General features: G+C 33.0%; 1 protein-coding gene across 1 annotated transcript; it reads right to left on the bottom strand.

Moving 5' to 3' along the window:
• Window positions 1–382: 382 nt before the first annotated feature.
• LOC142327095 (D-aspartate oxidase-like) lies at window positions 383–24,214 on the bottom strand. The gene is made up of 7 exons (XM_075369944.1): window positions 24,059–24,214; window positions 15,685–15,899; window positions 13,344–13,455; window positions 10,691–10,836; window positions 8,158–8,314; window positions 5,813–6,082; window positions 383–789 (listed from the first exon to the last, which is right to left on the bottom strand). Exons 2-7 carry the CDS (start codon window positions 15,882–15,884, stop codon window positions 682–684), a joined length of 993 nt encoding a protein of 330 aa, XP_075226059.1. The 5' UTR covers window positions 15,885–15,899; window positions 24,059–24,214; the 3' UTR covers window positions 383–681.
• Window positions 24,215–24,846: the final 632 nt, after the last annotated feature.

The following is a 24,846-nucleotide window of genomic DNA, read 5'->3' as shown; positions in this document are numbered from 1 at the left end:
TCAAAAAAAATACTTCAGTGGAAGTTCTCCATTTAAGGAAACTGAAAATATACTCTAACTGAAAATAATTTATAATATTTTTAAATATAAATTGGAAAACAAGATAACTTTCAAAAACTATTTAGGGGATCCTAATAGGAAGAAATTCAAGTTATATTGAGATTGTTTAAAATGATAATTTGTACTTATTGCCAACAAAAAAAAGTTTTGTTTTCATTTTGTTGTGTTGTGTTTTGTAAGAACAGTTTATTTATAAATTAATATTTATTATTTTTTTCTTTAATTTATTTTCTTTTATATACTTTTCCTCATTATTCATCTGCTGATGGTTTTTATCAGTCAAAGTAGGTGTGATTTGACTAACAAAAATATTCAAAAACTCTTTTTAAGTGTAATATTGTTTTCCAGTTTATTTTAATAACAGTTTAGTATAATTCATTATGTTTTTTATAAAATATTTTTATTTTTATAAATAATATTAATATTTTACATCTTGTTATCATGATTAATGTTATATTCCAAGCATTAATAAATAAAATATTTCTAAATATTTAAGTGATTTTGTGACTGAAGAAAATGGTGCTAAACCTAATTTCAGAATTGTTCTTGTGACTAATTATTTATAGAGAAAGTTGATGTATCAAATGAGCAATGCTATTTACGATCTTAATCTGTAACAATCTAAAGTTTTGAATTTTTTAGCATTTCTTCCATTAATAATACAGCATATTTTGATGTTCCTGGAGCAGTTGAAACTCCGACTCCCCCATGGCCATAATTATGAATTACCTGAAATAGAAGAATAGTTTGCCGTATAGTCATAAAAATAACTATTTCCAGTAAAAATAATGTTACCTGATTTTTACCTCATACATTAAAAAATGTTGTTCCACACTACTGTAGAATATGTAAAACTATTTTAAAATTACATCTTTGTAAATTTGAGAAGACCTGACCAAGAGATGTCAGGAGACATATGTACTGTGCCAAAATAACATTATAATCGTTGGTAATACAAAAAGTATGCTGACAGTAATTTATTAATTATAATTTTATAGGCATTTTAGTGTTCTTAAAAAATTGATCAAATATTAATTAACTGACTTTACATAACATCACAACAATTGAAGAAAATAAAATATCTGTGGTATAAAATAGTCTTGAGTCATCAAATATTATATGTTATTATTTGATTTGCAAGGAGCTGTTTGATGCTATGTAAACAAAAGCAACAGGGTAGGAGTCAAGATTCTGTGTACACATGAATGAAGGAAGAGTCTAACGGTACAAGATACGCTTAAGAATCATGTAACAGAAGGTGAAAAGGAAAAAAATACTAGAAATAAATAGTTAATTGTTATGTACTAATATGGAGTTAGATTTGAAGTGTTAAGTTTGGTATCTTATTTCTTTAGGTATTTGAAGCATGAACACTAAAAAAAAAAAAAAGGCTCGAGGCATTCAAAATGTGAATACTAAGGAAATTGGAAAAATTAACTCTATAGACAAAGTAAAAAATTAAGTGGGTACAGTGAATGAAGTTAATCAAATAATTAAGAATTGGAAAACCAACCAGCTGGCTGGTGATGTTTTGTTAGAATAGTCAGATTGATTAAAACACCTAGATGGATCAGTTAAACATGGTGTAGGGCCTATCATGGGACATTGGTTTAAATGCTTATGGTTATGGTGTGTAATTGTGGAGATGATGATAAACAGTTCATAAATAAATTTTACTTCAAGAGTTCCAGCGTTCAAGTCCTTGTAAAGTCAGTTTTATACGGATTTGAATACTAGATAATCGATATGAATGTTCTTTGGTGGTTGGGTTTCAATTAACAACACATCTCAGGAATGGTCGAACTGAGACTGTACAAGACTGCACTTCATTTACATTCATACATACATATCATACATATCATTTACATTCATACATATTCATCCTCATTTAACCTCTGAAGTAATACCTGAACGGTAATTCCTGAAGGCTAAACAGGAAAAAGAAAGTAAGATTAAAATTTTGCAATAAACTAGAAATGGTATTTGGAGCCAGTGGTAACCAGATGATAGAAATGCTATCAGTTGTTCATTTTTGTATCTGTTTGTGGAATAATGGCATTTATGTATGTAAAATAAAAATAAATCTTTATGCTTCAAAGTTGGTAGAAAAATAAGTGTATTGTTATTGTCCATAAAGAATTGCTAATTTTTCACTATGTAATGCATAAGCCGAATGTAAAATATGAAAATATAAGAAACTGGAAATGCTCTACAACCAGGGAAATTAATAACTATTTGCACTTAAGAAAAAAATTTGTTAGAGAGACATTAGTAATTTAACAATCAATCAGATAGACTTCTATTTGGCTGAAAATGCCCAGTACAAGTTTAATAAAAATTCTGAAGAAACCGATGATGTGTTATTGGCCAACATATCTTATGTCCTTTGTGAAGATGGTTTTTACAGAAGTGTTTGACAATGTCCATTGCTATGTCTACCAGGAAGATGGGGCATCTCCTTACTATAGCCTTCAAGTTAGACAGCCTAAAAGTTTTTGTGACTGATACAACTCAGAGGCGCATTTGATAAGTGACCACCATGTTCATATGATTTTTGTCACATTATTGTTCAGTCTGGGGAATCATTCTAAGGCAAGGTATTTCTTCAAATCTAAATGACCTGAACCATCTCAAGCTATTGGTTGAAAACTCAGTTGATTTTATAAATTACAACAAAACTTTATTGGGATAAATTTGTACTTTAGTAGTTTAATGTTGGCATATGTAAAAGGATGACAATTAAATGCTAATGATGTATACCAGTGGTTCTCAACCTTTTTTCTGCTGCGGCACATTTTAAACGATTTCCAAATTTGGCGGCACATAAAGAAAAAAATAAAAACTATTGTCTTATTACAACACACTGAATAAATATAGTTTATGACAAATTGTTAAATATGCAAATTAAACTAATACATACTACAAAATAACTAAACTTTATGACGTGATTAAATTAAAAGCTAATAATTAAAATATTTTTAATGCGAAATTTGAGCTTGATGTTTTTTGATAATTTCATTTATATTTGGTCGTAAAAATGACAATGCTACTCTCATATCGTCTTCTACATTTAACAATCTTGATCTTTTTTTAGTTTTAATGTTGGCTAATGCTGAAAATCCGAATTCACACAAATAAGATGTGGAAAATTGTAATAAAATGTATAAAGCTTTTTTGGCTATGATTGGATACTCGCATCTGATGTTAATCCAAAATGAATTAATTGATTCTTCTGAATGTTTTAAAATTAAATCTCGATTACTGGAAAGCAAAATAAGTTCTTCCTCTTCATTCAAAGTTAAGTCAAATACAGAAGTGTCCGTAATGAGAAATGGATTACGAACCCAATCAAATTTCTTAATATCTAATTTTGGGAAATAATGAACAATTCTCTCCTCTAACGCTGTCAAATGATCAAGAACAATTACTTTAATTGTTTTATAACTGTCTTTAGGGACTGACTCAAACTTTTCTAAATTGCCTTCTTGAGCTTTATTTTTCCATAAAGTTATTTGTTTTTTGAGTCCCACCAGCTTATCGGTTGAGTTTAAGATATTTTCATTAGGCCCTTGCATACTTGAATTGATGTTGTTAAAAATAACAAAAATGTCTGATAAGTAAGCCAGTTTAGTGCACCATATTTTATCTTCCAACAGTTTTACAAATTCATGATTTTTATTTTGTTCAAAAAAAATGTTCATTTCATCTTTTAATTTCAGAACACGAGATAAAATTTTTCCTCTGGACAACCATCTTACTTCTGTATGGAGTAATAAAGATTCGTACTTGGCTTCCATTGCTTGGCATAATTCTTTAAATAATCTACTTTTTAATGGTCTAGATTTGATATAATTAACCATTTTTACACATTGTTCCAGAACTATTTTTAAATCTGATGGCAAAAATTTTGTTACAAGTGCTTCTCGATGCAAAAAACAATGGGTAACTAATATATTTTCATTTAATTCTTTAACATGTGCAACAAATCCTTTTATATGTCCAGTCATAGCTGGAGCACCATCTATGCAAATTCCAATACATGTCTTCCAAGAAACTTTAATTTCTTCTAAATATGAATTGATTACATTAAAAATATGTTTACCAGTTGTAAAATCAGATAACTCTCGACAACATAAAAATTGATTAATAATATCATTTTCGTGAATAAACCTAACAAATGCAATTAATTGAGAATTTCCTGTAATATCGGTTGTTTCATCTATTTGTATAGCAAAATTCGAATTTGCAAGAGTTTTTGCAGTATTCTGCTCAATATTTTCAGACAAGTCTTTTATCCTGCGATGTATTGTATCATTTGAAAGGGGTATTTTGGAAATTTCAATATCAGCAGATCCACCAATCATTGTTTTAACAATTTTACGACACGCAGGTAATATAATTTCTTCTGCCAAATTATGAGGCTTTAATTTTACTGCAATCAATTCAGCGATTTCATAAGAAGCGACTTGAGCCTTTTCAGACACACATAATTGTTTTTTAAAATTTTTTCCTTGCTTAAGTTTTGATGATAAATAACTTTCAAAGTAGCTTTTCTCTTTTGTTGAAAGCGAAGGATGGTTAGTCACCAAGTGACGTTGAAGTTTGCTAGGAACCATAACACTGTTTGATAATTTAAAACCACATATTACACACTCGGGAACAACTATGTAATTTTCCATTGACGAGGTAAATCCAAATTTTAAAAAATCATCATTATATTTCCGAGGGACAACGTACTTTTTTGAGAAAGGTGTATATTTACTTGTTTCGGGGGTTGGTTCATTAACTTGGTCGTGAACGTCATCATTATCTCTATTTTCATCATTACACTTTTTTTCTTTTTATCCATTTGTCCATTTTTAGAAGGGTCTGAAAAAATAAAAAAAAATATTGTCGAAAAATTAAAAAAAAATGGTTCAAATATAACATTTGAATTTATAATTATCAAAATTATGCAATAACTTGTAATTTATGAATATGGAAAATTTAACCTTTCTGAAATTATATAACTTTCACTCAAATACAATTTTCCGTAAATAAAAATTAAATTTTATGTGAATAAATGCGGACACTGTATGCGTGCAGCAATTCAGCACTTAAGCTTGGGATTTTTTGAGAGATGTGTACACAGAGAACGTATTCAATCACAGTAGTATTTCGTAGAGTGCGATAAAAACAAAAAGGAAACGTTGTAAATCAATGGATATGTGTACTGCAAAGTTAATAAGTTTACAAATTTATAATTTGAAACTATATGCAAATTAATTAATAATAAACCGAATAATAACGTTTGCTAATTTTAACGAAATAAAAGGTGCAGTAACTACTATGCAACACCTTGTAAATTCCAACTATCACTAAAACAACACGTTTATACGCAGAAATGACAAGCGTGCGCCAACTGAAGACAATTCCTATTGCTATGCATGCCACTTCATCACAATTCGGCACTAAGAAAAAATGCCTTGCAAAGTAAATAATAAAATAATTTTTTTTTGTGGATTTAAATATATATTCATGTTAAATATATATTTTTTTTTTTTTTAAATAATTTTTTAATATTAACATTATTATATATTTACAAAATTTGGCGGCACACAAAAGTGCCGCGGCACAGGGGTTGAGAATCACTGATGTATACAATTGAAATTAAAAAAAACTTCAGATTTTTCTTATTAAGCATTTTCTTTTTAGTGACTGGAAAATCTGACTTTTAACCTACCTGATAGATTAATATAAATGTTTTTCTTACCTTCAATTTTCTTATTTTTTCTTTTTCAATTCTTACACTATGTCTATAGGGTCTTAATCCAGCCCATTCCCAAAGTATTTGTGTATTTTTTAGTTGTGGTAGAAGAGCTGAACATCTGTTTAGAATACCTTGTGTATCATGTTTTCTTATAGCTGTATCATAATGACCGAGTTGATGTGTTCCACCTAATGTTGATACTCCGTGTCCATATGGAATTATATATGTCTCTTCTCCAGCTAAAATAAATTTATCTACTTCAGGAGATCGTGCCTGTTTAACAGTAATAGAATTTATGAATATTTATAAATATTATAAAAATATGATATTTATAAAAATATCTATATTTATTTATAAACATTATGAAATAATTATAATATTATTTATATGCTTTCAAAAATAACTTGTTTTGTTGTAAATTTCCTTTATTTAATGTCCGGTTTATGATTTTAAGAATATATTTTAACAAGTATGGTGGATGAAATATTATTGACTGCATTTCAGTTGGCATAATCAGTTAACTGAAATACAGAAGTAACTTACTTATGTAATATACTTTAATAAAGTAGCTTCATCAAATTATCAGTTCATTAGTATATTGGAGAAATACATTGAAACTACAGCATCTTTCTCACTATTTTATAATGTTTTTTTGAATTATCAAATACATTAGATCTGTAGTTAAGTAAAAAGGTAGTGTTATCATATTTATGGATATAATGGTAATAAATATTGAATACTGCAGTTGTGCTTGTATGTAAATGTTTGAAATTTTAAAAATATCCTGGCCTAATAAGAATTACAGGATGTAATTCACAAAAATTACTTACCACGTTGCATAGGGTTCCTGCCACCTTTATTACATAATCTATGTCCATCTTATTTTTTCTGTAAAGTAGTATAGGTAAAATTGTATTAAAAATTAATTCATCATGTTTCTGGTAAAATCTCTAGACCAGATTTTCTCAATCTGGGTTGTGATTCCCACGGGCAGTCATGATGATATGAAAGGGGTCACAAAATTAGCCTTCAGCTTAACAAGTAAACAGTAAAGAAATCATTTCATGAGAGAAAAGCATTTATTATAAACATTCATTATAATTACATTTATAAGTACACATGTAAAGAAAGTAAATTAATGAGATTGTTGCATTTGTTTTTCATTTAAAGTTTTTTAATTACGTCGATCTTTGTTAGAAACACAAAAAAGTAAATTCTTTTCAAGTGATAAAAGATGATTTCTACATTTAGTTTTGTGTAACCATAAACAAAATCCCTTTTCTCAGAAGTGAAACGTAGCGAAACGGATTAATACTTTCAATGCTTCTGTGACCAAATTTCCATATTCACCGACAAGCAAGCCAAAACATATCTAAATCCAAACTGTGGTGAATAATAGTCTCTTCATCATCCAAATTTTTCTCTATATAATCGGAAATGGTTGGAAACGTATCAAAATTTTTTCTTTGAAAGCAAATAATCCAGATATCAGGTGTCTTAATGAAATCATAAACTTTGTCATTAATAAAATGTTTTTATCTTGTCCTTTTAAATTCACATTTAAGTTTTTTAAATGTGAAAATACATCAGCTAACTAAGCCAACGGCAACTTATACTCACTATTCTGTAAAACCATTGAAAATGGTGTTAGTTTATCTTGGAAATATATTCCAGTAACTGGGTTGTCATTAAAAATTGAAATTTTTTCAAACTCTTTTTGCTACTTCCATGCCTATTAAAACACGGACCATATTATCGGTTGCAGCAAGCAATCGATAACATGGTAACCCACCAGATTGGTCTAGTGGTGAACAAGTCTTCGCAAATCAGCTGATTTCAAAGTCTAGAGTTCTAAGGTTCAAATTCTAGTAAAGGCAGTTACTTTTATATGAATTTGAATACTAGATCCTGGTGGTTGGGTTCTTCAATTAACCACATTTAATTCTTTGGTGGTTGGGTTTCAATTAACCACACATCTCAGAAGTGGACAACCTGAGACTGTACAAGACTACACTTCATTTATACTCATACATATCTTGATATGTACTGAATTAATCTTGATGGTGGTTCCAGAGGCTAAACAGAAAAAGAAAAAAGGCAATATGAGTGCGATTTTATGGGGTTTCTACAGTTAATACACAATGTTCATACCTGTCGCTATCAACACAGCTAAATAGTTTTAACTAAGTTTCATTGGTTGGGATTTGGGGTCATGAATTATGTATAATATTTTGTTTTTTTCTTTTTGGGGGTCATGGAGCTAAAAAGGTTGAGAATCACTGCACTAAACTAACCTTGTACATTTAGATAGCCATGCAGCCATTTTTTTCTAAATTAATTTCATGTACCTTAACTATTTGTCCACGTAATGGTACTAAACTAGTATCATTAAAGAGTTCAGCAGCTCCTATACCGGAGCAGTTTATAACAACATCAAATTTATTTTCTAATTCATTTATGTTTTGTACTGTTTTCTTTATGACTTTAACACCAGATTCTTTCAACCTGAAAAGAAAAATATGTCAATTAGTATAAGCCCGTATAATATGGAGATATATTAAGCAATGAAAAATTCACCTTTTAAACAGTATATAAAACAAATGGATACTTCCACATGTTACTAAATTCTGGGATGGTTTTCCTTGAGAAACTTGTGCCTCTTCTCAGGTTTCTGTTTAGTAATAGGGAAAAAGCAATTTGTGATGACATATATAAGGTATTAATTTAAAATTGTTTATCAGTCCTGGGTAAACGTAAATTTTCTTATTCATTTACATGAGGCTGTTATTCCATAAAGCCTGCAGACTACAGATTTGTTGGAGATATATTTCAATGATTTTGCTTTAATTCAAATGTTAATATTACTAATATATATTAACTCTCCATAATGAGTTTGCAGATCTGAATAGAAACATCTCAACAGAGTTAGAAGAAATCAAATGTGTATGGAGAAGGTAATTTTAAAACTGTGGATTGTTGAATAACAGAGGAAATAGGAAAAGTGGAAGTATATTACTAAGATAAGAACTGTCAGTGAGAAGTAGTAACTGGCATAGATTGACAAAGGGTTTAAGAAAATTAAAGTGGGAAAACCAGCTGGTTGTATTGAAGTTTGTGAGAATGTGATCAAAGTTTTTTGATTAGATAGTGATATACTTGGTTAGGAGTATTTAAGACTGCATGAAGGAGAGGAGGTGGGAGATGAGACTTCTGATTAAAAAGTATTTCTTTCACAAGAATTGTTAATATTGGAGACTTTTGTAATGGAAGGAACAATTGTAGGAAAAGCAATATTTTTTCAGATATAAATTCACAGTTCATTTAATATTTGTAGTAAGAATTGTGATAGAAAAAAAATTAGGAATCTTATTAGGATTTGTGAGCTGCTTTTGGATGAACAGAAAACATGATTACCTGCAAAAATTAATATGGAGAGCTTCACAAAGAAAGGATACAATAAAGGAGGTAATGAGAAAGGCTGAAGTAATGTACTAAAAGTGTAAAAGTTGTATTAAAGTAGGACACCAAGTAATGCGCTGTTGAAATTATTGTTACAAGTTGGGTGTGCACAGTCATGTTTTTTATACTATTGATGGATATAATAGGTAAACTAATGAAGCAAGACCAGGGGAAGAGGAGAGAATAAAATAATGGCTGCTATCTGAAGATATTGTCATGTTGGGTGAAAGTAAAAGGAAGTGTTAGAGAATGCTTAATGTTTGGAATGAAAGTATAGCAGCATGAGTAAGTAAAGAAAAGAGCAAAATATTGATGGTAACCAGAAAGGAAAGAGAAAAGCTAAAACTAAAGACAAAGTTCTTGGACTGGTAAAAAGCTTTTAATATCTGGGTACCAGCTAGAAGAGGGCAGGAAAACTAGTGGGGAAATAGGAAGAAAAATATAGAGATATAAGAGGAAAATACGGTGCAGAGGCTTGGGTTACAAAAGGGCAGGAATGAACTATACAAACTATGGGAATAACATTTCTAGAAGCATGATAGACAAGACAAAGAGGTATTATGTGAATAATGAAGAGAGTAGGATCTCGTTAACACAGAAAGTGTGTTCGACTGGGTGTAGAAAGAAAGACTAGGAAAGTTCAAGTTGGTAAGAGAATTAGGGAAGAAAGAACAGCAGTTGAAATTGTTGAATTTTGAGGTACCAAAAGATATCAAGGAAAAAATGATTTGAGTAGGATATAAGTAGGGGTAGAAAGAGTTATGAAGAAGTAGGGAAGAGGTAAAAGCTTTTTATGCTTTATCCTGCTACAAGCTAACTGATGGGAATAGTTCTTATATAATCCATTCCAACACACAGAAAACTGGATAAAAGGAAAAATAAACCTGCATTTATAAATTCAACCTAGAATTTTTCATTTTAAATATTAAACTTCACAAGAGATTGCATTCCCAGTTACAGTTTTCCATTACTACTGAAACAGAATAGAAATGAATCCCAATCGTTAAATAAACCACTGACATAGATATTAAACTTTCTGAAAAAGAAACTATACTTTTTTCTGTAGCATTACAATAGACTAATGTATATGCACTTATCTGCCATTGATGCTAATGCTTTGCTGATTATATATTGCATATTATTACATGCATTTCAGATTTCATATATTATAAAACTTTTACCTGCTCTCAAGTTGTATGCCACCAATCCTCATGATTGAATGGAATCGTGCTTTCATCCATATCATTCTTGGTTCAAATCCTGGGTAGGCTCAAAATTAATCTCTTTATAATTAAAACAATAAGTGGGTGACTTTTAATTTTTTGGAATTACCTTTTGTTGCTTATACTAATAGATTATTATCTTCATTTGTTGTGGGAAATTAAATTTTTATGTTCTTGTATTTAGTTTTTTAATATTTACCTTTTTAAGCACGAAGGCATGAAATTTCTTCCTTTTGTTATGAGTGTTTTTACATAAGTTCCATATCGCCAATTGCCAGGATATTCCAGTAGCTCCTCTTCAGTGGCATCTCGATAGATTGGTAATATTGTTGATAACATATCAGACTAAATTTAAAATAATTTTATTAAAATATTAGTAAAAATATTATGTTACTTTATTAACAAAAAATTGAATTAAATTTTATCATAGACCGTGTTAACAAACCAAAATTTTCAGTCATCTTAGTTATAATCTTCAATGACAGGTGCTGTTCTCACTCTTGCATCAGTTCATATTGCTGTTGTGGCCTATTTGATTAGATGAATGTGTGCTTGGAATGTGTTAAAAAATGTTGAACTTAAATTAAATTTGCTAAAATTATTATTTTTTTCTGAATATGTAGAATAATCAAGGTTGTCAATATGATTTGACCCAAATTGTCAAGTTATCGGCAAATGTTAAATATGTTGCTTTAAATTGATCGATTCACCTCTGTTTCATTGCTTGTTTCAAAGATGAAACAAGCAACTGCTTGAAGCTACGTCCTATTTGACAATTATACAGTCAAAACTGATTGCAGTTGCAGAGCACAAAACACAATCACATATTTTATGTGTTTCATAATATTCAAGTGTGTTAAGGCATAGTTCTTTTTTTGTATATGTGTAAACTACCAATCGGTTAGTGAATTTGTCATTTTATCTATAAGATTGTTCATAAACGTTTATTCTATGTTGCTATAGGACTTTTAGTGTTTAATTTATATTCTTTTCTGCAACCTGTGTGACCAATATTGAACATAGTCTTAACAGTATATTTTTATATATTCCTTGGACATTGTACTTGTTTGGTTATTTGGTAATTGCAGTCTTTAAGTTATGGTTTAGTTATCAGTTGTTGTTCTGAAGTTTAGATTGTATCATAATTTTTAAATTTGTGAATTGTTTACTTAGTTTCTATTTATGGTGTTATTTATTTATTTCCTTTATCTTTGTTTTTATTTGTTTGAGAAGGAGTGGGTTGATAAGTGAACTGTTGTATTATTTAGGTATTAGATATTTTATACTGTTGAATTTTTCTCATTTCATTTTTATGTTTGTGGGTCATGGATGTAGATAGTTTATGATAAGGCTTATGTAGATAAGGTTGGATAGATTAAGATGGTCTAAAATATAATTTATGTTTTTCTGTATTTTCTGAAAGTGTGTTTTTGTTAGTTTATTGCAATTTGGAGATCAAGCAAATCTGTTTGTTACGTTTATGTTCACCTGTAAAGTCCAGTTTGTGGTGTATTTTATGTATTTTGATAATTGTTCACATTGACGTGCATTGCCTTGGTTTTTGTGCCAGTATATTATTTTGTGAGCACGTTTGTTGTTATTGAGTTTGTATGTTGTAAAGTTGAAAAGATTTTAGAAGGGATGGGATGTCATTATTTGTGTATCCTCTGGGAAGGCTATCAGGTCGCAGGTAATACTTATTTAGGAATGGAAAATAATTATTTGCAATAATGTGTAAGTATGTTTTTGATTTCTGAGATGTGTTCTGTGGTATTGTATTGCGTGTTTTTAAGAAGGAGAAATGCTAAAGTGTTAGTTTATAAGTTAATGCTAATGTTAGTTGTGAGATAGGCTGAAGTTTTTTTATGAATTTGTTGTGTTTTTATATATTTGTTAGTATTTATGTTTTTGTGTTTTTGATGATCTTGCCCATGTATTGAATTTTCTGGTCAGGGGATTTTGGAAAGTTTTGTTAGGACAATTAAGAATGTTAGTTTATGTATTTTTGAAAAGGCTTGAAAGATGGAGGCTTCAGGCTGGATTTGTTTTAGGGTACTTTTGTGTGTGGTAGTTTGTTAATGATGTCTGTAATTGTGGTTTGAAATTTATTAATTGTATCCTGTTAAAGTTCCATATTTTTGTAAATGTAATTTACTTACACAGCCTTACTACTACACAGTGTTCAGTGTTAATGATTACTGTTATTATTACTTTTTCCCAATTTGACTACAGAGATTATATTTATTTGTCTACATATATTTATCATATTTTAGTGAAAATATTAAATTTTCTTAATTATTTTAATGACTATTTTTGTACTGATTTTACTATATTTTTATATTATATTATATTTTTATCTTGAATATACTTTAGTTGCTTTAAAGTGATGTTGAATATATTTAATATTTAAAGAAGTTTAACTCTCTGTTACAGCCATTAATCAGAAAAAACTAAAATATGCAACAGAAAAAAAATATTTTTCTCAACATATTGATTACCAGTTGGATATTTAATTCAAATTGAGGAAATTAAAACTTTTTTATACAACAACAGAATTTAAACAACTTTTTTACTTCTACTTGCTAAAGTATATGAAATTTAGTAATATTGCTAAAATTTGTAACAATAATAGTGTTAAATTCATTATAAACTTCTTTGATGGTCCTTTTCATTAATTACAACTTAGCACATTTAAAATTTTAATATCACTTACTTGAAATACTAGTCATTTATTGCTTTATAGTCATTTATTTGTTTTATATGTATATCTAAATAATCTTTAACTTCACCTATATTGTCTTTTAACATGTTTTATTATTGTACATTTTTGTAGTGCACAATTCTTAACTTACGTAGCATACTTCCTTGGTAGTGTCCGACAGTAAAAATCCATAAGCTTCTGTTACTCCACAGTTTTTATTGATGAAGTTTGAGTAATATTCATATGACTCCTTTATAATCTCTCTGAAAAAGTATGAATTCTCATGGTCAATTTTGTTAGATTTTCAATTAACATTTTTCTCTAACTGATGGCTAGTGATTTCTCTTTTAATGATTATAATGGAACACAAAATTAGTGACAGTGTATAAAAATATAAGTGTCTAATTTTTATGATGTATTAATCAATGTTAAATGTTCAATGTCTGTATTAATCAGTGTTAAATGTTTATTAATCAGTGGAATAGTGTTATTTACAAAATTGGTTCAAGGACATAACCTCTTTTGTAATTACAATTCCATTAATTACCTTCATCAGATTTTTTTTTTTTTTTAATTTTTTAGGAAAGATAGGAATTAAAAAAACCAAAATCCCTAGCAAAACTTAAATATTGATTATAATAAGTATACATTATGTTAAGTACATGATGGAAGACTTAATAAGAGCTGTTTTAGCTCATTAAATTAAAACCCTGATTATGTACAATCATGAAAAAGTTATTTTATAAGGTATCTCAAGATAGTTGTTCTTTCTGTTTGAAAATATATCTGGTGTTCATTCTAAAAAGGCTTGATCAGCAAATTGTTTACTTAAATGTTCTTTTTATCAAGGTGGTCAAACACTAGAGCCTTTGTTAGTCAAAAGGTTTTGAAAATATATTTTAATTCTTTTAAGGTTGTTCACAATCATTCCATATTGCTTTTAAGAAAAGTATTTATGGTACGTGTGGTAACATCTCAGAGTAGAGACCAGTTAATTCATTTGTGAATTAGAAAATGATGGGTAATGAATTTGTAAGGCTTTTTTTATGTTAGTGGAATCACTTATATATTCAGGACAATCTTTTCACACCATTTATTCCATAAATTGAAGCAAGGAAACTTTCTCAATGATCAGTCTTATTTAAACAGTTTTTGGTGTAAAATATTTTGAAAGTCAGTTCTCTCAAATTATTTTGGTTCAACTGGCATTGATTAAATTTACTGGTTGTGGCTAATTTATCATTTTTAATATTTAACATTTTTGAAGCTACTGACCATTAAAATCACATCATCATTTATTGAGCTGCCCTTAGTGTTTATAAACCTTACTTTATACTTTCTTTAGTTTTCAGAATTTACCTGAAATGTACCAGGTGTAGCAAAAATACAAGTAACAAGATTAAAAAATATGAGGTTAAAGATAAACTATATGAATTAAGTAACGATAAATCTATTTATATGTTTAAGGTTGAGATCAAAAGCAAAGGATTTATCATGTACAAGTCTGCTAGTACCAAATGTGGATTTAAGAATTATAGAATTAAAAATATTTACATAGATGTAATACTTCATAAAATCATGGACAATAGGTACAGCAAAAAGGAAAAGAATTAAGGCCACTGCAATATTTTTCAAAAATAATTGAAAATTAAGTGAGTTGTTAAAAAGTATGATTGATATTAAATTTAATTAGTCAGTTGAGAAATTTGCGGTAGACTCTTATTTACAAATGAACTAGATTGGTAAGATTGATTTAAGACATCCAATTTAGTAATTTTATAATATAGAGGTGAGTAAAAGGTAAGAACTATACAGGAAGGCCACAGCTGGAATTAATAAAATATCCATTGAGGATGAAGGATCTAGTCATTATTCAAAACATGCTCTTTTCATTCTGATATCAAATTACATCAGTTACAAAAGATGTACCTAATTCCAAAAAAAGTAACCAGTAATAACAACAATTGAAAATGTTTTAAGGAAGTTATAAAATTTGTTTTGATTTGTTGATACAAAAATACATATTTTCAAATATTTCTCAAACATCATGGACAAAAAGAAAATAAATTTATGGTTAGGTAAAACAATTTGCACAAAAAAGTAATGGATGGAGAAAAAAGCATCAACCAATTAAAATTAAAGAACCAATTGTTCCAGTATTTCTGGTGAACAATTTTTATTTCAGTAGGTAACACCTGTTGAAATGAGTATCATGTTTTATTAAATTTAGATTACTGTCTATGTCTAAAAGTCTAGCTAGTAATTTTGAGTCTGGAAATTCTTTTAGTAACTTACATGTTTTTTGACTTATTCACCAAATAATGAGCTTGGAGTGACTTTTATAAGTTTTATGAATTTTTATTAAATTTTATAAGGCATAAATCCAATTCTATGAGCTGATACTGAAAAATTTAACGTTTAATTAAGAAAATGTGAATAATTTATTGTCTGGTATACTATTACTGTTTGAAGTAAATTATTCCAAAACGTACCTGGTCAGATCATCAGTTTTTGCGCTAAAATTATAAAGAACAGGCATAAAAAGACCAGCTGCTCCATCACTAGTAGTATCCATTAAAAACTTATCTGCTATTATTGTGACATCTGCTGATGGGAATGTTTTTACAACCTCTTCTGCACTTACAAGGCCAACTATTCCTGCACCTAAGACTCCAACTTTCAGAACACCCATTTCAATGAAAATAACCTGGTAATAACAAACCTAATTAATCAAATTTATATTTTGTTCAGTTATAGATGTAGATTTTTAAGAGGTGGACAAGCCCCATTTATGAGGCCCCGTTTTTTTTCCTGCGCACTACTGACTAAACCTTGACCCCTGGCTATGCACCCTTCCTGGTACAGCTGGTGTGCATTACTTCTGGAAGGGGGAATACTCCCTCACACAATCCAGACACCACAGTCAACAGACACGGACCTCACACTCACAAGATACCAAATAGACTAAAATCTCACCACACACTGAGAATTTCTTCAATCATCACTTAAAAAACATTACTTCATGGCGCACACTCCACACATCACATCAAAGTCAGGCACATTCAATCACATAAAAAAACACCTCACTACAATCGAACACTGCAGCATACTTTCCCTCACGGATTACCATCGGACACAGGAGCGGAGCGAAGTGCCCATGATCTTATTGCACTCAGGCGACTTGCACACATATGAGGAACCCCCTAGGCTCTCAGCCGCGTGCCTATCCCCTCCCGCACCCTCCAATGACTACTTCTACCCCTGCGAGACTTCTCCAAGACATACACTCCTTCATGATCTTCCTAGCAAACGTTGCTACAGCCGTCCAGTTTTATGCGCTTAACAACATTATCTGCTGCAGTTCTTCTGAGAGGAACATTTCCCTTCTATTTATGGTGTCCAATATTTCTTCCCTGGCATCCTCAAATTGGCAGTGAAAGAAGATGTGATATGCTGTCTTTAACTCGTCTACACACACAAGACAACTAGCGGAGTGATCTAACTTAAACCTAAAACGGTATTCTCTGAACCCCGAAGACCCGCTAGAAACTGTGAAACAGTAATCCAGCGAGCCATGGACCCTCTTACACCAACTTCTCAGGTTCCCAGTTATGCGGTGTGTCCATCAGCCTTTTGTGTGTGTGTTTGCACGTGTGTCCATTTCTTTCATAATGGAGCTAGCCACTCCCCTTTTTTCTGCATGTGTTGATGCCCGTTGCTCTTTAATCTTCTTCCTGTGGGTGATCTCCAGATCGACAGGTAATATTCCCGCCAATACTTCTACTGCCTCTTGAGAAACTGTGCGATACGCAGCCCCTTCTAATAGCTCCTCCTAATACCTCTAATGTGATGCCTCCTAATAGAGAGGCAGCTCCTTCTGTGTATTGATTCGTGAGCTCCCTTGTAAACGCCGTGTCTAGTGACCCCTCCCCATATCTCAGCACCGTAAAGTAACCGAGTATATCTGACAGCAGCCTCCTTCTCTGCTGCCTCCGTACTCCACAGTTCGGCAGTAATCTGGCAACCAGACGCATGACCTTTTCAGTTTTCAAGCAGGCCTCCAAGACAAGGGTGTCGAAACGCATCCTGGCGTCCATCCATATTCCAAGATATTTCATCTCAGTCCTTGAAACTATTTTGGCCCTCATGCACCATCTTCAATGTTGGGCCTCGCTTGGCTTTTGTAATCACAACAGTCTCCTTCGTATCTGGAGCCATAGTTAACTCGACCCCGGCCACCCAGGTTTTGATTGTTATGTATGAGCCTTATACTTGAGCGATGGTCTCTCTCAGTGTTCTCGACTTCACCACGAGAGCCAAGTCGTCTGCGTAACCTACGAGAGTTACGCCCGGCAGTAGAGGAATGCGAAATGCACCATCATATATATATATATTCCAGAGGGCCAGCCCAAGGATCATCGACCCTTGTGGAACTCCTTTATCTATGCACCGTTGACCGCTCCGTCCTTCACTTCTCAGATCAATTTGCGTTCACTGAGATAGGATAGAATTATCCTTCTCAGATATGGGGGACTTTCATGTTATCTAGCGCACTCCTAATGGCGTCATGGGTCACACAGTTAAGTGCGTTGCGAACATTAAGCGCCACGAGCACGCAGATCTTCCTCCCTCCAACGATTCTCCTTGCCATACTAACAACTTCCGACACTGCGTCCAAAGCAGATCTTCCTCTCCGAAAACCGAATTGTTTATCCGAAAGTCCCTCTGCATTATCAATGCAGGGGAATCAAGACCGCTCCCCGGCTTGGGAACCAAAACCAGGCGCTAATGTCTTCACCTCTGAGGGAACACCCACTCATCTAAACAGTTATTTTATATCTTCAAAAAGGCATTATGATCCGCCTCAACAGCCACCTTAATTGCCAAATTTGGCAAGAGGCCTGGTACTGACACCTTATCCAGAGGCATCCGTTTCACTGCTGCTATAATCCCTCTCTGGTTAAAGTGGAAGGGAATTCACATCGTCCTCAACTTCCGCAACGACCCCATCGCCATGACGGAACAGTCCCTCAATTATGTTCTGAACCTCTCCGGTGTCTAATGATAAGGAGACTCTAGCTCTTAGAGCCCTTTTAACGGCAATTTTAAATGGATTCTCCTATGGGTCTGTATCATTTGTGAGATGAATTGCCTCCATGATGCCCTTTTAGAGTCTCTAATAACCTTATTGAGCTCGCTCCTGCACCTCCTATTTCGGGCCATGTATAGCTGTCCTAGTTAGTCTCTACTAACGCGTCTCTACGCGTACGCTGCGCGAGCCTCCTAGCCTCAATGCACTCCCTGCGTTTCCGAGCAATGTCTTCTGTCCACCAGTACACTGGGAAACGATTCTACCGACAATACCTGCGAGGGAGAAGAGCAGCACATGCTGTTTCCAAGGAGTCGACTAGACATGCGGCCCCGTCCTCTGCCGCAGTAACCTCGCGTGAGATCCAGTGTCTCCGCAAATTCTTTCGGGTCCGTACCCCGTGGTACTCCAGCCACGGGGAACCGGCCTCCCAGCCCCTGGAGAACCTTCATCTGTTACAATCATGAGGATGGCCTGGGGATCACTCGATAGGAAATCTTCACTCATCCGTCAGTCCCGAATCCGCGCTGACATAGCAAACGTATGATCAATAATGGACCCAGTGGTCCCCCTCTTGAACGTTAGTGCGCCTCCAATGTTGAGGCATTCTAGATCCAGTAATGCGACGGCCTCAGTCAGCAATCTGCCCCTCACTTCGGTCCTGAATGACCCCCACCCAGATAACCGACCAGGCATTAAAATCCCCAGCTAATAATGCCGGCCGGTGGGTGAGCTTCGAAGTCTCTAGTAAGCGAGGTCAAGACTTGCCTGTATTGTTCCGCAGATTTGTTAGGCGAAAGATAACAACTGTAATAATAAATGCCTCCAATCCTCGCTCTGACGAAACCACGCTCTCTCAGAACGTCCAGAACAGGTAGGTGCGCTAACGGCCAGATGACCGCACCCCGATCCTCAGAGTTAAACCCACTCCAGTTACGAGCGAAGAACGTAGGACTCTGTGATGAGCGCAATATCAACGCCGATCTCCGAGACAAACTTTGCCTGTGGCAGTACCACATGGTTCATATTAAACTGAACAATTTTCATTTCCATCAACAGGATGAGGTACGCCCGGGCCTCCCCCCATTCTATTTATTATTCTTACTATTGGTCTCCTTGGGACATGTGGCACTGCCAGTGCGGTGCTTCTCCGCATTACACGTAAGACACTTGAGTTTTGCTACATTCTACAGTGTGTTGTCCATCGCCTCCGCAATTGAAACATACAGCCTTCCTGTCTTCACCCCTGCAGTTCCTTGCCAGATGTCCTGTTTCTAAACATCGGTAGCATCCCAGAGGGAGATCAACAGCATCTACTCTTCAGCTTACAAGCCCTATCTTCACCCTTCCCTTTTGTACGATGGGTGTAATCGATGCCGAGAGGCGACATATCGCCACTTCAGTTTCTCCAAAACTCGGTCTAATTGTCACTCTCGTGTCAGCGGACAATTCCTGACCGGAGGCCGTAGACAGCCCCTGTAAACTTGGAGAACGGCATACAGCTCGGCTGCATGCTGTTCTCCAAGTCCCATACCCGGAGAAAGGTTGTCCTGGTCTTCATAAGAACACTACCACCTTTTATAGTTGACGAAAATATTTGCTTAAGGGCGCCATAGTTTTCCCTTTTCTCCTTAACTTTAATTTCCATATTGCCATTTCATTCCCCAACCTGCTAGGGGAAAGACAGCCACCTTGTGACGTTACCGGTCGCCGTATCACCCCCTCCGTTCCAAGCCCTGAGGGGCTTTACCGGAGATCGTCTTTAGACCCTCCAACTGATTACATCTCACAGTCATCAGCCAGGCCTCGGTCGAGATGCCACCGATGTAAATGCTTCAGCAGACATTTGCATCAGTAAAATACAAATTAAATTTCGCTTTCACGTAGACCTCAAACGAACATCTTCACATCCAACCTAACATGATTTCCTCAAACTAATTGACCGAAACCGCGGAAGCGCGAACCCCCGCGCCTAGTAAAGATTTGACAACACCGTTCGTGACTGTGAATGTCTCAGAGAACGTACGAGTTTAAAGTTAAATCAGTGCTACACTCAAACCAGCCACTATAGACCACTCCTCGCCAATCATCCAGTTAATACGTAGATTCAGAAAGTAATTTATTTTCTCAAGTTCCCTAACCGCTGGTGATTGTTCGACCTCGTATTGGGGACGGACGTAGAGGACGTGGTCCACTGTATCATCAGTCGTCCCACAATCCGGGCATTGACTGGAATCCACCAAACGAAACCTAGCCAAGCTCACCCGAAAGGCACCATGCCCGTAGAGAATGTGTGATATACCGATTGGGGGAGGCCCAATCGCACCTAAATCAGACGTATAGGAAATATACCATGTGTGTAGCAACCTGTGGGGGATTCATCCCACCTGACCTGCCAAGACGCAAGACCCCGGTCTTCAATCTCCTGCTTTCGTTCTGACGTCAATAAGTTATTTAACTTGGAAATGTAGTGTTCCTTACGCTCATTAACCAAGATATCTATTCGTTTGACTCCGGCTATAACACAGACTGCCTCCCGCGAGGCTGTTTTATAACCGCCTACAACAGCCAGCAAGAGGAGTCTTAACCACTGGGCCACGACTGCTTCAGCAAGAGGAGCCGCCGGGCCCGCAGCAAAATGTCCGCGCAATACCTAAAAGCCATCTGGTAAGCCCAGACAGGCGCAGCATACAGCATAATAGCTTCGCTGACACTTTTATAAAGGATACGTATGGTACGGTAATTCAACGCTCAATCGGGATGAATGACTACTGATTCCATAAAAAGCATCAGCGGCCTTTTTTGCTACATACTGTAGGTGTTTCTTGAACCGAAAATTCTCATCAAAGATAACACCCAGGTATTTTTGAGTCGTAACTTACCGAATGGGGAGACCAGCCATCCGGACCCGGATTCGTCGGGTAGCAGCCAATCGGCCCTTAAGCAACATCATTGTGGCTGAAAATCATCTTGTGTTGGAGACTCCACAGGTGGGTGAGGTATGAAACCTCACCCACCATAGTGTCATCTGGGAGCAAATCATTCAGTAAAATGTTAAGGACACAGTCCTTATCAATTATGTTATTAATTAATTCCAATTACTTTATTAATTAATTTGGCGGGTTGACAAGGCTGATAAGAGGACATCTTTCCTGCGCTTATGTCCAAGGACTCTATACACAACACCCCAACGTTCTCTATTCCCATGCCAGGAATTATGCCTGGAGGACCTAATGCTATGAAAATACTTAGCCCTTGCTCTGCGGTAATCTGCACTTAGGGCCGCATGGCAATCCGGATCACCCTTTTGTTGTGCAGCCCCTCTGAGTCGGTTCATAGACTGCTTCATTGCTGTCAGATTCTGAGACCAACCAGATATTTGTTTCCGACCAGTGCCTCTAGGAATGGCGGCTTCAGCCGCCGCCACCACCACCACCACCGCAGAAGTATAGTTATACTTAAGTTAACAGTACACTTCTGGGTGAGAACAATTAGATTCCATAACTAGGTAAGTTATATATGTAATTATCAGTTTTCTTGTCATCAGACCATTTTTTAAACTCTGATTATAATTCATATTTATCATGAAGAGGTACCAAAAGGAGCAAAACTGGGTGTTAAACATAGTGGTAGCATAATTATTATGTGGGTTATGAAACTCTGAAAAGAGGTTGATTTATAACAGTGTGGGAATTTTTCATATTGGTTCAGTACATATTGAATTAACTAGTGACAAACAATGACAAACTGTTATTTTTGTACTATAACAATGTAAATTAAGCTCCTTTCTAGAATACCCATTTTTAATAGCAACAGTTTATTATTATTATTATTTTATTTTTAAAATATACTAATTGAACTGTATAACTAGACTAAATGTTCAGATGGTAACTGTGTGGTTACATTTAAATTTCTTTCTGTAAAATAAAACATTTTTACAAAGTATACAAATTTTATTCACCTTAAAATAATTATGCTAGATTAGAAAACTAAGATATAAATTTATTTTTAATTAAAGACTATATTTAAAAAAGGAAATTTTTAACTTAACTTAGTGTGCATTAACTTAGTTCACCTAACTTTATGACAACAGATTAAATACTATGCAACAGTTCTATGCAGCGGTTCATTGTGCAGTTCTGTATACACCATTCTTGTGCTGCTGAATTGTATTTTTTTCTGTATAGTTCAATATCTGGTGTCTGATAATTAATAAATAGTAGTTATATTAATTAATGTTACGTTGATTGTGTAGTACTGTTAAAATTAATTAAATGAATTAACAGAGAAATTTCAATCAAGACATTTTTTTTCTCTTTGAACAAGTAAGTAATAGTAATATTAATAATTTTAAACATAATTTAAAGAATGCCCTTCATTATCCTTGCATATTTTTAATTTAAATGGGCAGTGCTTTATAATATATTTTTCTCAAGATTACCTTTTTGCTTTAAAAAAAAAGTAAAGTCTATGTGTTATTTATTTATTCATATAAGTTATCAGTCCCAGTCTTTTAAGGCTGACTGTAAGTAAAGTACCTGATATAAGAGAGGCACTATTCAGAATTGCTTTCTCTGAGAGTAACTGAAAATTTGCTTTTCAGTGAGTTTGATATTCAGATGTACAGTAGTTACCTTGGCTCACTGATGCAGTCAATAGGAAAAGAGTCACTCCATTTCCTTAGTACGTCTGGTATAGGATTCTTGTAAGCTTCAAAATGGTTACATAAATTTTAATTTAACATTCTTGGTCTGTAAGCATTTTCCTGGTAGATTAGTGGTTCTCATTGTATGGTAGAGGTTAAGACTAATCTTGTTAAGACATTTATCTAATTAATGCATCATCATTATGTTGTAGGATATGCTACTGATTAATTAAAAATCTGGTTACTGTTTGTTCAGTTGTAGTATATGTTACTTATTTTAATGCAACGAATGTTTATCAGAACTATAATGTAATTTGTTTAATAAAAAGAATGTATTTTTTTTATTAATTTCTAAAATTTTTAATTAATTTTTTTTTTCATTAATTGAGATCAATTCCAATTTCAAACTAAAGAAATATATAAGGTTAAAATTATTAAAAATTTCGGTTTTTTCTAAAAATTCAATATTTTATCTTCGTAGAATATTTGTTTCAATGGAATAAAGAAAAAATATAAATAAAATTAATACCTTTCAGGATTTCTACCAAAAATAAATAAATAAATATGTAAATATCTTTTAAACAAAAATTTTGTGCTAAGTAACATAAGAAATTTTTTCCCCTTGTAATTATTGTTTTCTTAGAATCAACAAGTGATAAAAAAGCCACTTTTCATTAAAAAGTAAAAAGGGGAAGCTCCACTTTAAATTTCCCTATACAGAATCTCATTATTGCAAAATTCACATACTACAAAATTCATTTATCATCCATCTAATAACTGTAAGAAACCATTAAGCCTGTTTTTACTAGTAAATAAATAAATATTACTTTACAATGCATCATTTTATTAAACAGAATTTAGTATTGCATTATTTTATTCAGTTTTCATTTAAATATATGTAGCAATTACTTGAATTTCTAACTGGGATATGATTTCAACTCTCCAAAAAGATATATTATAATATATCTTTAAATATATCTTCAGTATTAGTAAATTAGTTTAAATTAACATGTCGTAAACTTGATATTTAAGTAAGCTTTTTTCTTATATTTTCTTTAAATGACTTTACCAATTTTTTAATTTCAAATCAATCCAAAAATAAAATATTAAATATAAAATTGTTAATATTTACCTTCTTGATAAAATGTATAATAATTAATTTGTTATAGTAAATTAATAGAGTGCATCTTGTTTAACACTACATTTAAAAGATAAAAGAGACAATGTGGAATAAAAGAAAAATTAAACGCAATAATGAAAACAGTTAAATGTGTTATCTACAGAATGCAATGATGAGGAATAATTATGTTGATTTACAAAACAGACGACCTTAAACTTAATTATCATAATGTCATTTTTTTCAGTTGCAAAAATTAAATCACAAACCACAATTTTGTTTAATAAACATATTAATAAAAAATAAATAACAATAATATTACTGCAAAAAGTAAAATAAGAATTTTTATTAAATTTGATTTTTTCAGCTTTATGAATTTTGTAATCAACTGTATGTAAAATGGAGAAGTATAATTTTATAAATAGATAGATTAAATTTTTATAATTTTTTGTTTGTTTCTGATTTAAACGCCCGTTAGGCAATTAGTCCAGCAATTAAGTATTACTCAGTCACGTCAGGGTGTTGTGGCAGCCAGCCACCCTACCGTCTAGCCCCCTGTCGAGGTATCCCACTGGGGTCTCCCTAGCATCATCAGGACATGACAACTTCTTCTGGATAACCTGCCCATCCCTTAGCTGGAGAGCTACCCTTCCCGTCCCTAAACTACAAAGCACCAGGTGTGTGTTTCGCACATTTGGTGTTTACCTCACACGACCTGTCCTCTCACACTTTAAGGGTCCCCCATACCATCATCAGGACCTACCACTCTTGCATGTGGGTGGATCAGAACACCCTAGACATGG

This window comes from Lycorma delicatula, chromosome 6 (genome assembly GCF_047948215.1).
Source record: "Lycorma delicatula isolate Av1 chromosome 6, ASM4794821v1, whole genome shotgun sequence".
NCBI lineage: Eukaryota > Metazoa > Arthropoda > Insecta > Hemiptera > Fulgoridae > Lycorma > Lycorma delicatula.
Note: the sequence above shows the minus strand (reverse complement) of the source record. Positions and strands in the feature narration are given on the sequence as shown.

What these genes read in the sequence shown, in the direction of transcription:
- LOC142327095 (XM_075369944.1), bottom strand. Translation starts at nt 15,884, where the DNA reads ATGGGTGTTCTGAAAGTTGGAGTCTTAGGTGCAGGAATAGTTGGCCTT. An exon ending in CTACCAAGGAAGTATGCTAC is followed by an intron (nt 10,837 to 13,343) that starts GTAAGTTAAGAA and finishes TTTTAAATTTAG; the next exon opens with TCTGATATGTTATCAACAAT. An exon ending in ATGCCTTCGTGCTTAAAAAG is followed by an intron (nt 8,315 to 10,690) that starts GTAAATATTAAA and finishes TTTTCTTTTCAG; the next exon opens with GTTGAAAGAATCTGGTGTTA.